Raw genomic sequence first — 17,349 nt, 5'->3', positions numbered from 1 at the left:
TAAGATCCCAATTTGAAAGTTTTAACAATCAATAACCGAGATATTTTCAATTCCAGTTTTCCGGGTTTTCGGTCTTAAAACATATATTCAACCAAAACTACCCAAATATTACTATTAATAACTAAAGGACTTCACAAATAAAACATAAAATAGTATGTTCTTTTTTCTATATAGATCAAATTCCAAAAATATTAACCATTAACAACGGAGATTTTCGACGTTTCCATTTTTTCAGCGTTTTTTCACTAAAAATCACTCATTTCACCTCAAAATTACTTCAACATGAATAATAATAACTAGAGGACTACATAATACTCTATTAAGATAAGTTTTCCTGTCTTCAACAAGCTCTAGGTCTAAAAACGTAACCATAAATAACAATTTTTCTTCTTTTCCAGTTTTCAGTATTTTTTCTCTAAAAAACACATATTTCACCCCAAAATAACCTTTTCCGCAAATTATAGCAATGTATAGTTTTAGTATGTTGTTAGTACAAGTCTATATTATAATTTGCACTAAAAAAACCTTGTGTTGCAATTAGTTGCAGGTTGAGCGATTTTAGAGCTAAATTGACTAGGCTATTAGTACTAACGTTAGTATAGAATGTCCCTGGTACAAGTTAAAACAAAATAGAAATACGATAGATTGGCATATTGTTAAACTGTTAAAGATGACAGTTGTTAAAATATGCACTGGGAATGATCCAGTTCTAGACCGTATAAAATAGATGCTGTTCTAGACTGTATCTTTTAAACAGTTAAATAAGCGATCCTGTTCTAGACAAATACTTTGTTTAAAAAAAGACCCTGTTCTCATCAGCAGGGCATGAAAAAGCTACCCTGTTCTAACCAGCAGGACATGAAAAAGGGACCCTGTTCTAACCATGCAGCAGGGCATGAAAAAGCGACCCTGTACCACTAAAAATATAGGAAGTAACCCCCCCCCCCCCCCCTGGGGGGTTCCATGTGGTGAAGTTGAAATCGTCCCTTCGTAATTTTTACGGATGTCATCACTGACGAGTTGGTTGACCGTTATGGAATATCTGTTTCACAGATGACGACGTATTATGTTCCAATTGTCGTAACGTTAACTACAATCCCCTTTCCCCCGAATGTGACCTACCGAATTAGACATATACTCTGAGACTACTGTAACCTGGGACATAATATATAGACGTTAGTATAATAATCCCAGCTGTAACACATAGTGTTATAGTCATCACGGATAGTAGTCGCGGAGTCGCATAATATAATAATGATTAGAATTTCTAGTTATAAAAAATCGGAGGTTGTTGTGCAAAATTTCGAACAAGAGTGGTTCAAATATCACAGACAAATTAAAAATGTATGAAGGAAACTTCCTGAATAAGGCATTTGATGAAAAAGACGTCTTTCAAATACCACCGCTACTAAAAACTTTAAATCACGTGATGCAAATGCGTACGAATATCAACAAGTGCCCAGAAATTATAGATTTTTATTTATATCTGCAGACTGGCAAGATATTTTATGCAAAACTGTTAATATTTATAGAAGCTAAACAAACAGTAATATCTAGATACAGTACTATATTATCTAAAATTGTAACACTAGTTTCAATTTAAACTATATTATGTGGATAGTTATCCGGTAGACGTGAATCGAATGATATGTCAAAATAAGTAAACGACAACAAAGTGGAAGTGAAAATAGAATTTAGTGAATATTTTTGTTAAAATGACTTAAACAGTATATCAGGATGGTGCAGAAGTATCAGTCACCAGTCAGGGTATATAAACACCCGTTTGAACTGGTCGTGGCGGTAAGTTTTTTAGTAATAGTACAACTTATTTACTTTTGACGTTTTGTAGGCCAACTCACCGAACAGCTGAACGTAATCTGTACTTCATTTTATTTTCGGTTTGTGCAATGTTTTCTTATACATGGTGGGTCTTCTTAAAATATACAAAATATGCTGAACCCATGAAAGTAACTAGAAAAACTTTTTTTTTAGTTTTTGATTTATCTTGTATGATTGTACATAATATTAATGCATCATGGACTGAACAGCTGAAATTTATCTATGCCAGCAGGGTTTATTTCCCTAGTACTACCATGGAATCTGGTTTAGTTCAACCCCTATGAATGATAAACAAATGGACCCTTTTGTCACATTCAAAGACAACAACATTTTGCCTTGGAAGTGAGGCTATAGTGATGCTACATTCTGGCGGCATCAACATTTAGGTTCAGTCTCAATGGTTACAGATTTTTATTTGAACATATAAAACTTTGTCGAACTTTACTTTCAGGGAATTGGACAGTTTAAATTTAGATTCAGTCTGGGATTCAATTTTTTAGACATCAATAACTTCAAACCTTCATGAAATGTAACTTGGTGGGATGCTTTTTCAATATCAAGAAATCACATCTTATGAAATTTATTTTATATATTTTTATATTTTTTCTGTATTTTACTTATAAATGAACTACGTTGTTGGCAGTCAATATGTTCATAATTTACACTTTTAATTTGACAGCAGCAATAGCAAGTTTAAGACACCTTGTTCCGAAAAGCCCTTTGCAAATTTGTCTTATTCTTTTATCTTAAACAGAAAAAATATGTTTCATGCTAATTTTTTTGTTGTTATGAGTTGCTTTAATAAGTGTATATGTGTTGAAACCTCAACAGACCACTATCATCCCAAAAAATATGAATAGTTCCTGAACAGAGTAACTTACCTTCAATTATGGTCGTATATATATATATTTATATAGTGTGAAAAATGAAAAACAATAAGTTGAGGATTGTTTCTTAAATTTGCACTTATGTTCATGTATAGGTTGCACTTCAGTAAATATAAACAATGCAATTTCCCATAGGAACTCCTTTTTTTGCTAAAACTCTGTCACTTTTACTATGAAGTTTTGTAAAAAAAATGTGTTCTAGAATGGAAAGTTCATCTGCACTATAATTTTTTAAAAGGTCAAAACTTTCAACTGTGTAGCATATTTTCAGCATTTACATGCCTGGTATTTCTAAGAGTTTAAACTTATACTAAAATTCCGTTCACTTTGGGTCTTCCTCAAAATTCAATTTGACCGCTATTCATGTGTATTTATAATGGTAACATTCCCAAGTTGTGTCACTATGATATGAAACATAAAGATCGTATCTGGGAACCAGTAGGTAAACAAAACAAAATATCTATGAATATATATATCTCTCCAAAAGAGGCATGGTTTGTGAAACAACTGTATTTAAAAGTAGAACCTATAGAGATTGGAATAATTTTTCCTATAAACATGATAAAAGAATCATATACAATTATTTGTTTTCTCAGTTTTATAAAATTTGTAAGATTGGCGTAGGAAACTGTCAATTTTTTATTAGCTTCTGGCCATGGCTTCCTAGTAAATTTACTTACTTAATTGGTATTCAGTTTTAAAAGACACTGATCTGGTCTATTGGTGATCATAAAGACCTTATGTTTGTCTCAAGACATCTTTTGATTTTTAACTTTGTGTCATTTGGATACTGTCTCATTGATATGTCCCCCTTCCACATCTGATCATACACATCACCTTTATTATATACTTATATTTTATAGTCTTGTCAGTTTGTAAAAAAACATATGTATAAATTGGTATTAAAAAATTATAAGAAAATCATAATTTATTTTGCATCTCCAGATGGAACTAGAATTAAAAATATCTTCTTGAGACAGTGTTCTTCCAAAACTCCAAACTGCATCCTGGTATACATTTACATGTAGTAATATACATGTATACGTACTTGTATGTAATGTGGGAATTCTAAAGTCCAGGGTTAAAAAACTTTAGAGAATTCTGATTTGAAACAGTTGTTCAACAGCTTTAGAAACCAGATCTTGCCTGTTTTTTGTGAAAAATATTCCACAAACCTGTCACACATATCTTTGTCAAAACAGAATTATGTCAGAATTGTGGCTCCAATTGATGGGACATTTTTTAATTGGCAGCTACATGTATCATTGTGTTGATAGGAGTTTGATTCACCCAAAACAGAATTATGTCAGAATTGTGGCTCCAATTGATGGGACATTTTTTAATTGGCAGCTACATGTATCATTGTGTTGATAGGAGTTTGATTCAGCAACATACATGTACATTTTGTACAGTGTACCTACAGATTTGAAAAAATAAAAAAAGAAAGAAAAGAAATAAAAGAAATAAAAGACTAATTGAGGAGGCCAGTGAGATTTTCATTACACATTTTTCATTGATGTTAATTATATATTGTATAACATTAAACAGTGTTGTTGTTATTAAGGTTATTGTTGGGAGCTTGGATTGGCATGTTTTTTTCATTTTAATATATATCTGTCAAAACTTAAAAAAGAAATAATATATTTGATGTTTTGCAAGAAATTTTCCGCAAACTAATTTACTATTTAAAAACTTCAGAATTTAGACCTCCTCTGAGGGAATTCTTCCTTTCCTGAACTTCAGATCAATCTAATATTACTATTATAATATGAGTTGTGCAAATAAATCGATTCATGTAAATGTATTTCAGGGACTAGACATTTAAATGTATGGAAAAAAACCTCATGAAAATTGTTATTAGATGTTAACTCAGAATGATTAATGGGAAATCAAATATTTTTTACAATTTAATTATTAAAAAGAAGTCATGTTGTTGAAAATTCTACAAGCAAAAAATTGAACTACATTGTATTCTGAATTAAAAAAAAAATATCAGCAATTGATTATTCTGTATAACAACAAACTTAACACGAATTTATTGAATTGGCAGATATGGATATAACTTAATTAAAAGTAGGTCAAATATTAAATGAAACAGAATTAAGACTTTGTTTATAAACATTCAGAAATAAATGATTTAAAAGAGATTAAAATTGAGCGACTAAATCTTTTAATTAGTTTCTCGTTGGCCTCAAATAAAGTCTTATAGACATATGAAAAAATATCGGTAGATATCAGGCACCTGCGTCCTTAAAAGGAAACATGTAATCACTATTAAAATAAAGACCTTTTATCCTTTTATTCAAATGATGGGATGGTTGACCTACAAAAGAAAATCAAAAGTTATAACAATGAGTTCTGAAGTTTACTGTTGTCAGCACCTTTGTCTTTGAAGTTCTTTTGATCTGAATATTTGAAGGGTGTACCATGCAGTAGGATGTTCATGTTGTCATCTTAATGGTCATCAATTTTGAAGTCTTTAAAAAACATTTTGTATAACTTGTTAACTTTCTTAAATGTTTGAAGAAACTACTAGTTCTTAATTATTCAATAGAAACTTGGTATGATAGTGTGTTTTATTCTCAACTTTTACTTTAGAGCTTGACATGATGTAAAGATACCTAGGCCACCCTTAAATAATTCTTTGTTATATGTTGCCTTCCCATGCCTTGTAGGGTTGGGTAGGTAGGTGGGATTTTTCTTTTGGCTGACAACACAAGTTACATGTTTTAGACAAGAAAACAAAGTGAGAGCAGGAAAAATCTTTTGAAAAAAAAATTAGAAACGATTTGTGTCATAAAATATTTTGAGTAGGCTGCTTTTTAGGTGGGTAGGTAATCCACATTAAACAATTTAAATTTTGTTTTTGGCCTTTAATAATTCTTTTGTTGAACTGAAGACTTAGAGTTGATCTCTTGATGTCTTGTGGTTATTTGTGTTGCTGGATTGCTGTTTCATTGAAGTTTTTATCCATATCCTTTATATGCCCTCACCATCACCAGAGGGCAGTAAGTGTTACCCTTATCCAACCGTACGTACATCCTGAAATTGGTTTCCGTTCTCTAACTTAAGTTTGCCTCAACCAAATGTTATGAAACTTATACACAATGCTTATTTCCACAAAACACAGATTTGGGTGGTGCACTTTTACCGTTCTCGAGTTATGTCCCTTTATAATGTTATATGCAAAAGGGGGCATCATCTGTGTCCCATGGACACATTCTCATTTTATTTATTTTGTCGCCACATAAGGTTTAGGTGCAGCAACTCATGTCATCTTATGTTATCATAGTCTGTGTCACACTGTAAATGCTAATCAATGTTATCATACATTGTAGTCTGTGTCACACTGTAAATGTTAATCAATGTTAACATAGTCTGTGACGCACTGTAAATGTTAATCAATGTTATAGTCTGTGTCACACTGTAAATGTTAATCAATGTTATCATTGTCTGTTTCACACTGTAAATGTTAATCAATGTTATCATTGTCTGTTTCACACTGTAAATGTTAATCAATATTATCATAGTCTGTGTCACACTGTAAATGTTAATCACAACTGATTGAAAATGGCTTGACAGAATTCAACTTGCACAGATTCTTATACAAGACATAGCTAGAGTTGTGCACCTGCTATTTTCTATCTGCTACATGTATCTGAGTGATTTTAGGGAATTTTGATTCCAAAACATGGACTTAATCATTGCTGCTCATATCAGTTTGTTAAACTTGAGAATAGCTTAACAGAATTCCACCAAACTTACTCTGTATATTCTTCTTCAGGATATGAATTTGTGCACCGTCTATTTTAAATTTTTTGGGTTTCTATACCAAACATTAATGTCACCATTTTTGCTTAAATTATTTGGATACAACAGACGGAACACATCTTCCTATGTTCATGATGCTTAAGAATCAAACAATTTTCATATTCATATGAATTTATTCATATAAGGTAATTGATTTGTGCCATTTATATTACTTGCGGCAGGAATATTAATTTTGGATGCATATACAACAAATTGATATTGACATAATGTCAAAAAATATTAATTCGTATTAAGTGAACCATCAATATTGATGTTTGAATTGACAATAAGGGTGTATAAAAATGACATCTTAATTAATCCACTGTAATATAAATACATCATTTAGGTAAAAAATAGATATCACAAAATTTCTTTTTAATTAGGGAATATCAGTAGTAAACATTAATTGAACATGCATGTGTAGGAGTGTTATTACATGTACAATCGTAAATTTATTGTCTTCATTTAAGGTTGGGAGATAATTATCTTTATGTGCCTATATATAAGATTCATGTTTTTAACCTCCTACATAAACTCTGTTGATACTGTATCTGTCCTTATAAATGATTTTTTTGCTTTTTGTATACATAACATATATGATATGTATAAAATGTATATTTACATGTATATATATATATATATATATATATATATATCATTACTTTTTCCATCGAGGTCCATATTTATATTGTAAATAAGTTTTAGAAAATGTTGAATAATTTCTATACTAACAAATACAAATTTTTAAGTAAATTGATTTTATTATGCATACATTTTGTGCAGCTGGTTACAGTTACATGTGCATTTATATGTATATATTCTACATGAACTATAACCTTGATTTTAAAAAGTTTAATCCAAATTGCATTGTTGTTCTTTGAATTTTTCTGCCAAAGCTATATGTAGCGACGATTGATGTAAATCTAGTTGGGTCCCTACCTGATTCAAATACAGATATGTGTTCACCCATCAATTACAGGAATCTGATATTAATGCACCATTCTATTTTTTGCTTATGATAGTTATTACGTCAACCAATTCGCCGTTTCAGAATCTAATGCATTCTGGTTAATATTTTCAAAAGCGTACACCAAAACATTGTGATTGGTTTAAAACATTCTAAACAATGGTAACTGAACCAATAACTTTATGTTATTTTTATTTTGGTGTACGAACAATGAGATTACCCACAGTCCTTTAGATTCTGGAAAGGCGAATTAAATTTCTGCCTTCATAATTTTGGAGGTATGTACAACAAATCAAAATTTTTTGCAAGTACATGTATCTTGAAAACATTTTCAGAATTGAAAGTAAAACAAAGCAAATGTCAGATCTAAACTAATTAATTTAGGATGGACATAGCTGTATTACATTTAAATCAAATTGATTTTATTTGTTCTCTAAAGTTTTACACCATCTCTTTATATTTTGTCATATATTTGAATTTCTACAATTTTTTTTTTATTCTCTAGGCATATGAGAAGAGATTTCCGACATGTAAGATGATTCCAGTGTTTCTTGGATCAGATACAATATCGGAATGGACAAGTGAAGATGAATCTCAACATGATATTGAGAGGAGATGTCGCCTGAATGTTGATGCACCTTACCTTCTCAAAAAGGTACGAATATTTAATTCTCTTTCAAAACCTTTTTTTTTTTTGACTAACCATTATAAGCCTAAATTTTCCTCATTTTTACATGCATACGACTAGTACTGGATTAACCCTAGATCTGATAACATAGAAAAAATAGAACTTAAAAAAAAAATAAGAACAATACACAATTCTTAAAAAAGGACATAATATAATAACTCAGTGTAATTGTAAAATTTAAACAATTTGAATTGTAATTATTGTATCTCTATATATAAAACGCATCAATGCACTAAAGTTGGTGCAGTTTTTCTTTTGTTTTAAGTGAATAACCCTCAAACAGAGTGATTGTTAAATTGTTAATGAGTGCATTGTACATGTATAAAGAAATATCATACAAAGTCTAGTGAATCACAATTGTATCAATGTTTACCGAGACTCATAAGTTAGATTGATTTTACCAGAATCATTCACCTTGAGTGTCCACGCAGTGTGCATACATGTGCATGTACATTGTATTGTACATAGGACAAAACTTTCTAGCTTTATGAACTTTCTCCAACTTTTGATGACTGCCAAATTTTCTCTAGCTTTTATATAATTTATATACTTGAGACACTTGTGCACTAAAATTAAAAGCCAAAAGAAACTGTTGTATCTGGGTTGAAAATTTAAAAAAAGACTGAAAACAGCTGTGTGTTATACTGACTATTTGTTATTTTTTCTTCTCAAAATTAGAATTGAAATCAAAATATTTAGGTGTTGAAAGAGATTATTTCCATGCTTGTCTTTTATCTAAGTATTTACACCTGTTTGATTAGTTTTGGAAATGTGTTTTTAAAACTAATTGAATTATAAGTGCCTTTGTTTAAATTCTTTTCCAGAAATAGTGTTTGAATTGTAAACAAATATGTTTTTATTTGTTTGCAGATTGTTGGAGTAGACCATGTGGTATTCATCCAAAAGAACGCACTGGACCGTAAAGCTCGTACCTTAACCATAGATGCCCATAATGAAAGTTTCTCTTCAAGAATTATAATTAACGAGCATTGTTTTTACTCTGTAAGTTATAGATAATTAAAAAAAGTTTAATTATGTGGTATAGATAATTATAATAATTCTGAATGAATTAATTTTTGCTGAATTAAGCATCCCCAAAGGTTAAGAAAGATCAAATAATTTTATCTCAGATGTTGATTCGTGCTAATATACTAATTCTTACCTATTAACAGAGGATTCAATATTTTCTAAGAATTCTTTTACCTTACAAATAATTAATGGTAACAGTACCTATTTTATAACTAGTAATACCCGTAATTAAGAATGGCAAATGTACAGGGTACTTCCTCTTTATCAAAGAAAGGCCTGTCTATAGGTTATCAGGTCGATCAATTAAAGCACCAAAAATGTTTGAATTTCGTTTTAAAATGAACATTCACTGTTTTGGTCTGATGTTAACTCAATATGTATTGATGTTAAATCAATATGGGGCAAAAGCATCGCTAGATATGCAAGTGATGGATTTACCATTAATGCTTATTTTGAAGTACTACAAGTATTGTTCCTCAATATGAAGCTAATTGTTTTTAAGTACAAAAATGTACTTCTTAGAAATTTTGTATTTGACACATATTACAATACAATGCTAATACAATGTGCATGTACTTGTGGATATAAAGTACATCATTATCTATGAACTTTGTGCAAGTATGTTTCACAAGTAGTGATTTCAATCATTATGAAATTTGGAGGTAAAAACCTAATTTAGTGGAAGAAATTGATTAAAACATATCAATATGTGTATACTTATTTGGCTGGGAGAGTTTTTATTTTGGATATTGGAGAAAGACCTTTTTCAATGTAGTCAGCGTTTGTTATTTTATCGAAATTTCTGTGAATTCTAGGTTAAGGTGGTACCAAACACCTTGACTAAAATTAATTTGGCTGGTTTAATTTTCATAAAATTTTGACAAAATATTTACTTTGAGCCTTTGACAAAAATATAAAAATTTCAAAAAACTTGAACCACACACTTAATCGGAAAAATTTCATTGGATATATAGCAGTTTGACAAACACTAATTTTGATTATTGAGAAGCTTATATTTCCTTAACAATAGAACGTGATTAAAATGTTCAGCTGATTTTCAAAGAGTTATCTCCCTGTGGTGTTTGGTACCACCTTAAGCCTGTGATAAGAGGCATCAGTAAAAAGTATATTTAAGAAAAACTGGATTGTCAAGAATGTGTATCAGAAATTTTTTTTTATATAATATTTGAAAGGAGATGAGTATAATACGTCAGTAAGACAGCAAACCAACTAAATAAAAAACTGAAAGACTGCTTAAGTAAAAAAGGAGATGAGACTTGCTATTGATCAATTTAAGTGAGAAATTATGTTGCCTGACAGCAAAACTGTAGTGACACACAAAGATAACTTCTGTCGTGTTATGTCTTTACCGGCTTTATAATTATATTCTGTTAGATGAAAAACTAATACATTTTTTCAGTCTATTTTAATTTCTAGGACATATTTTACCATTATGGGCAATATTTTTTGACTTGTGCAATCAGTACTAATATTAATCAATTTTTAAATCCCAAGATAAATTTAATTTGGTAATGTTTGTCAACATGACATGCAAAAATAGGCCTGTTTTATGTCGATTTATATCAATTCATTATATTTGGTCCAAAGTTCTGCATTGTCAGCATCATTGATTAATGTATAAATGTTCACCTTGGGGAGTAATTGTACCAACAATATTGGGTAATTATTGATAGGAGCACTTATAAATAGATACTTCGTCCCATTTTGTTTGTTTTTTATAATACGTGACAAACACCATATTTTAATATTTAAAATATTTGTTATATTGGTATTGTTTTCCCTGAAGCTTGCATATCTGTTACATAAATTTGAAAATAGAAAGTTTAGGATGTAGTCTTAAGTAAACTTAACTACAAAATTACGATATATTAGTAGTTTCAAACATATGTTGCATCTTACGTATGCAGGTGTAAGATATTTTTAAGTAAAAATCAATTTTCTGTCTGTACTTCGAACATTTGAAGTTTGGAATAATCAATAAATATAAATACTGCAAAAAATGATTTGATTATTGATATGATAAGAACCTCTTAACAAGAAAAGAGATTTAGTCTTATAATGAAATGATTGAAATCTTTTTTATACCAAATATAGAACATGAACTGGTTAAATTGAACTTATTCATGCTTTTATACTCAACATATTTCTTATACTTCCATAGGAGGTCTTAGAGACATACATATTTTCCCTAAACAGACATCATGCTGGTTGAAATAGATTTAAAATTACTGTTTGGGATTGTTCCAAATGCTGCAGAATTTGAGAATGACATTGACTCAAACTTCTAACTTTCTTTCTGATAAGTTATATACAATCGTTCCCAAAGATACTTTATATTAATATATCAGTATTTGATTGACTAGTTTTGAGTGCTTTACGTCAGCAGCAAATATTACATGCATATTGAGGATGGATAACATGTTAAATTCTGCTTCATACAAAGCTGACACAAAAAACTAATTTAAAGGTTTTCCAGAAGAATTCATGCCCCCCTACTGACACAGTTATACTGACTTCAAGCTTAATGTTCACTTATGTTACTACTAGATATTGCTGAAGGTGGCGATGCACCAAAAACCAATTTGCTTATTTACTTTTGAACTTAAAATTGAGAATGGAAATGTCAAAGAGACAACAACCCGACCATAGAGCAGACAACAGCCGAAGGCCACCAATGGGTCTTCAATGCAGCGAGAAACTCCCGCACCCGGAGGCGTCCTTCAGCTGGCCCCTAAACAAATAAGTATACTAGTTCAGTGATAATGGATGTCATACTAAATTCCAAATAATACACAGGAAACTAAAATTAAAAATGATACAAGACGAACAAAGGCCAGAGGCTCCTGACTTGGGACAGGCGCAAAAATGCGGCAGGGTTAAACATGTTTTTTGAGATCTCAACCCTCCCCCTATACCTCTAGCCAATGTAGAAAAAACAAACGCACAACAGTACGCACAGTAAAACTCAGTATAAGAGAAGTCCGAGTCCGATGTCTGAATAGGAAACAAAAGAAAATAAACAAAATGACAATAATACATAAATAACAACAGACTACTAGCAGTTACTGACATGCCAGCTCCAGACCTCAATTAAACTGATTGAAAGATTATGTCTTCATCATATGAATATCAGGCACAATCCCTCCTGTTAGGGGTTTAGTATTATACAGTCATAAAATATATGAGAAGAACATAACCCGTGTCATGCCAACAACTGGTTTTAGAATAAATGTGTTTATTCTGATGCAAAGACCCTATAAATGAATCAATATTAAAGCCAAAATATGCAATCTTTTGTTTGTTTGTTTGACCTGGCTGGGAATCAAGCTTTTTAATGCATTTAAACTAGAAAGAGACTGCTGATCAGATGATTTGAAAATATTCTTAGAATAAATAGAAACCTTTCCTTAACCAATACTGGGAAATCTAGATTACCGGTAGATAGAAACCTTTTCTTTACCAGTTGTGAGAAATCATGAGAGTAAGGTGCCTTAATTGTACTGAAAAGCTATGTTTACTAGTACATGTATCTTATTGCCTGAAGCCTAGGACATTTGTATTTTTAAAAGATGAACTATTAGAAATTAAGATAACCCTAAATTGGTCCATTGTAATGGTACATAAGTATGACCTGTGTCTGACACCAATTTATACATCTTGTTGTAGAACAAATGAATGTATTTGTATAAGAAATGGATTACAAGTACTTATACTTTTATCCTTTTTCTTGCCATAAGCATTTTTGTATGGATTTGTCAGCAATACTATTTCTTACACTGTCCTTGATTTTGTTTTCTTTTTTCTACTAACAGTACAAAGGATTAAAAACAAGAAAATAGAAAACAACAATGGTGGAAAAATCTTTCAGATAAATTGAAAAATTTGCAATTACTTATGCATACAAAAATATGCATATTATCTATTGGTATTCCTTCAAAACTTTTTCAGCTTTCATTGACTGATTCTTTATTGATGTACTCTCAGATTTCTTTCCTTATTGGTGTACTATCAGATTTTTTTTCCTTATTGGTGTACTCTCAGATTTTTTTTCCTTATTGGTGTACTCTCAGATTTTTTTTCCTTATTGGTGTACTCTCAGATTTTTTTCCTTATTGATGTACTCTCAGATTGTTTTCCTTATTGGTGTACACTCAGATTTTTTTCCCTTAATGTTGAATTTTCAGATTTATTTCCCTTATTGATGTACTCTCAGAATTTTCCTTATTGGTGTAACCTAATTGGTGTACTCTCAGATTTTTTTCCTTGTAGATTTACTGTTAATTATATTAAGGTTTCTTCAGGTACAATTTGATTGAAATACAGATCCTTTGTATGTCCACCCTTTGCTTACAAGGATCTGACAACACTCTGTTCTACTTTTGTTTTTAAAGACCTTTCAGGATTCTTGGGTTTTATCATAATGATGCCCATCAAAAAAAGTTGAAGTGGACATTTTGGTTTTTGTAAATCAGTAATATACCCGTTGTTAATGATATCAATTACTGTTTCCATAGGAGGTCATACAGACATACATACTTCCCCTAAAACAGACATCATGCTGGTTGAAATAAATCTAAATTTATTGGTGGAGTTTCAAATTTCTTCTCTGTCGGAGGCTAATTCTTTGGTCACCCTTATATCTTGTTCTATAAGCCAATCCCAACAAAAAAAACAACCTTTTCATTTTATGAAATTATGTACTTGATAAAACCTTTTTATGATGCAACAATCAATCAATTATTTATGACCATGTGATGACTTGTACAGTAAATGTTTTACTTTTATTTGGTGGATATTTGTCTCATTGAAGCAACCATACATCTTTATATTGTTGTTATGATACAGAACTGTTCTGCAAGCTCTAGGTTTTTTTTTCAGATTGTGAAATTAGAAAGACTTATATTTCGCTTTGATGTTATCATTTTTTTATAAGCCCATTTATGGGACGTATTATGGTATACCGTTGACCGTCTGTCCGTCCGTCTGTCGTCAACATGTCGGGCATTAATTCAAAAACACTTTAACCAATATGCATGAAACTTTGGTGGATTGTTTATATCTATTGACTTGAGCTCCCTTTCGCTTTTTATAAATTTCAGATTAACCATTTCCAAGTTTTGGGGTTTTATTCATTAAAAAAGGGGGGGATTTTCCAGTTTTAGGACAATAACTCAAAAACAATTTCACCAATTTGCATGAAACTTTTGTAAATTGTTCATATCTATTGACGTGAGCTCCCTTTCCTTATTTATAAATTTCGGATTTACCGTTTCTGAGTTTTGGGGTTCTATTCATTAAAAAAGGGGGGATTTTCCAGTTTCGGACAATTACTCAAAAAAAATTTCACCAATTTGCATGAAACTTTTGTGAATTGTTCATACCTATTGACGTGAGCTGCCTTTCGTTTTTTATAAATTTCGGATGTACTGTTTCCGAGTTTTGGGGTTTTATTCATTTAAAAAGGGGGGATTTTCCAGTTTTCAGACAAAAACAATTTCACAAATTTGCAAGAAACTTTGGTGAATTGTTTATTTCTATCGACATGAGCTCCCTCTTTGATTTTTTATAAATTTCAGACTAAATGTTTCCGATTTATGAGTTTTATTCATTACAAAAAGGGGGATTTTCCAGTTTTCGGACAATAACTGAAACTTTGGTAAATTGTTTATATCTATTTTTGTAAGCTCCCTTTTGATTTTTATAAAATAGTTCTTGTACATAATACACTCTAAGTTAGTCCCATGAGAAATGAGAATAAATTGAAATAGCTTTTCGGTAAAGACAAGATATTTAAAATAATTTACTAAACAATAAATGTTTATAAAGTATATAGATCTGTAATTAATAATTGAACATGTATCATAATTGATAAGGTTTTCAGAATCAAACTTTCAACAATATTGTTTTATATGCCCCCAGTTTAATAGTCCCATGAGAAATAAGAAATAAATTGATATTGCTTTTGGACAGAGACAAGATATTTAAAACTATTAACGAAACAATAAATGTTTATAAAGTATATAGATCTGTTATTAATAATTGAACATGTATCATAATTGATATGGTTTTCAAAATCCAACTTTCAACAATATTGTTTTATACACCCCCAGTTTAATAGTCCCATGAGAAATAAGAAATAAATTGATATTGCTTTTGGACAGAGACAAGATATTTAAAACTATTAATGAAACAATACATGTTAATAATGTTTATAGATCTGTAATTAATTAACCTTTTATGAACTAAATTCTATAAGGAAGTAGTTGTACATTTGTAGGTGTATGCATATGACTATGACTGATTAAAAACAATAAACCATTATTATTTGGCAATGTATTTTAATATATTGACGTCACATGTCTATCATATGAAAATGTTTCAAATAAATTCTGAAATATAATTGCAGCATATTTAATCAAATGGAATCTTAGGATCTAATTTCAATCAAAATGCAATAAAATACACTGTGTTATGCATGTAACATCATAAAAATATGGGTAGTCTTCTGATTAAACAATATCAGATTCAGTTCAAATCTTGTAAATAAGATATAAATGTTTTATATATCTCATCTGAGACTGATAAGGTATTAAAGCAGGAACTGATTATATGTCGTCTGCTACAGTTAAATACGAAATGCAAGAATTAACTTTATTTTAAGCTGAGTTGAGAGACAGTCAAACTTTGCTTGCAGTATGTTGAATGTTTTCCAGGCATTGATATTTCATTTTTGGCATGACAATAAATTTTGAGCAAGCTACATCGACAATTGACAAACTGATATATATTAGAGCAAAATTTTGGTTTCTGGATTATGTATTTGAACCATACATACATGTTCAAACTTCACCACACCATTGAGGTTGTATTTTATAACCTTCTTGACCAAACTTGATTTGAAAATAAACCTTGAATTGAACAAGACCCTTATTGATATTTTTGTCAGTCTGTCAGATGATAAAAGTTACAGTACCTATGAATCATCTGCAATTTTGGGAAAAGGTTTCATTTCAGGACAATATTTTTTATCCATAAATCAAACATCAAGGTGGAGAGTTATCTCATTGGCAATAATACCACATCTTTTTATATCAAAACCAAATGGAGAAACACATTAGTAAAAAATACCAATCCTTAGACAGATAAAATATGTGGAATGTGGGGGAAATTAGACATCTGTTATTTAGTATTGTAACTTTGACACCTTGTGAACGCAAATCCTCTGAGTCCATTTTACAGAAAGTTAGGATTGTTTGCCATCATGTGTAATAACTTTTTTTTGTTTATTTTTAAGGTTCACCCTGAAAATCCATCATGGACATGTTTTGAACAAAGTGCTAGTCTGGACATAAAACATTTCTTCAACTTCGAGAGTACTGTTGAAAAAATTGCTATGAAACAGTATGCTGCTAATATCAAAAAGGTAAGTCATTCTCCCTATGTCAAAGAGAGGCGAAAAATACCAAAGGAACATTCAAACTCATAATAAGTTGAAAATAAACTGATAACGCCATGGCTAAAAAAGAAAAAGACAAAACAAACAACAGTACACAAAACACAACATAGAAAACTAAAGACTGAGCAACATAACCCACCAAAAACCAGGGGCAATCTCAGGTGCTCCGGAAGGGTAAGCAGATCCTGCTTCACATGTTTAATGAATGTTGTAAGCATTAAACAGGTAAAACAAACAGTCAATATTAGAAAGTACATACATGTATGATAACAGGCTAGTTTGAGAGCTTGCAAACATGTTAACCCTGCGATTTTCTGTATGTGACTGTCCCAAGTCATTGAAACATTAATTTAACTGGCCAGTGGCCCCTACTCCAAAAATGGGTTACCTGCATATTTCTTAGCAACTTACTACAAATCATAGCGTCTTGTCATTTGGTTCCAAGTTTGATATTGGTAAGCAAAACTGTGCTTAACAATATTTTGTTTTCTGCTTCTCCATTGTTTGGTGTATGTAATTCCTTTAACCAAGAGCAGAAGTATACATAATGAGCATTAGTTTCACAAAACATTTTGTTTACATTATATTTTATAATACCAAGAGGGAATTCGAAGTCCTCAAAAACAAATTGGTGGTAATTTGATTTCCTATA

The 17,349-nt window shown here is 30.6% G+C and overlaps 1 protein-coding gene across 2 annotated transcripts in view; it reads left to right on the top strand.

Annotated features, from left to right (window-relative positions):
- Positions 1-1,512: 1,512 nt before the first annotated feature.
- The window catches only part of LOC127709820 (SEC14-like protein 1), a 50,618-nt gene continuing 34,781 nt past the window's right edge, over positions 1,513-17,349 (top strand). For both annotated transcript variants that reach the window (XM_052215479.1, XM_052215478.1), the window contains exons 1-4: positions 1,513-1,800; positions 8,009-8,158; positions 9,062-9,193; positions 16,536-16,664. In XM_052215479.1, coding sequence (XP_052071439.1) covers positions 1,738-1,800; positions 8,009-8,158; positions 9,062-9,193; positions 16,536-16,664 — 474 coding nt within the window. In that variant the 5' untranslated portion in view covers positions 1,513-1,737. The remainder of the gene's footprint in view (positions 1,801-8,008; positions 8,159-9,061; positions 9,194-16,535; positions 16,665-17,349) is intronic.

This window comes from Mytilus californianus, unplaced genomic scaffold (assembly GCF_021869535.1).
Source record: "Mytilus californianus isolate M0D057914Y unplaced genomic scaffold, xbMytCali1.0.p SCAF_7, whole genome shotgun sequence".
Classification (NCBI taxonomy): Eukaryota; Metazoa; Mollusca; class Bivalvia; order Mytilida; family Mytilidae; genus Mytilus; species Mytilus californianus.
Note: the sequence above shows the minus strand (reverse complement) of the source record. Positions and strands in the feature narration are given on the sequence as shown.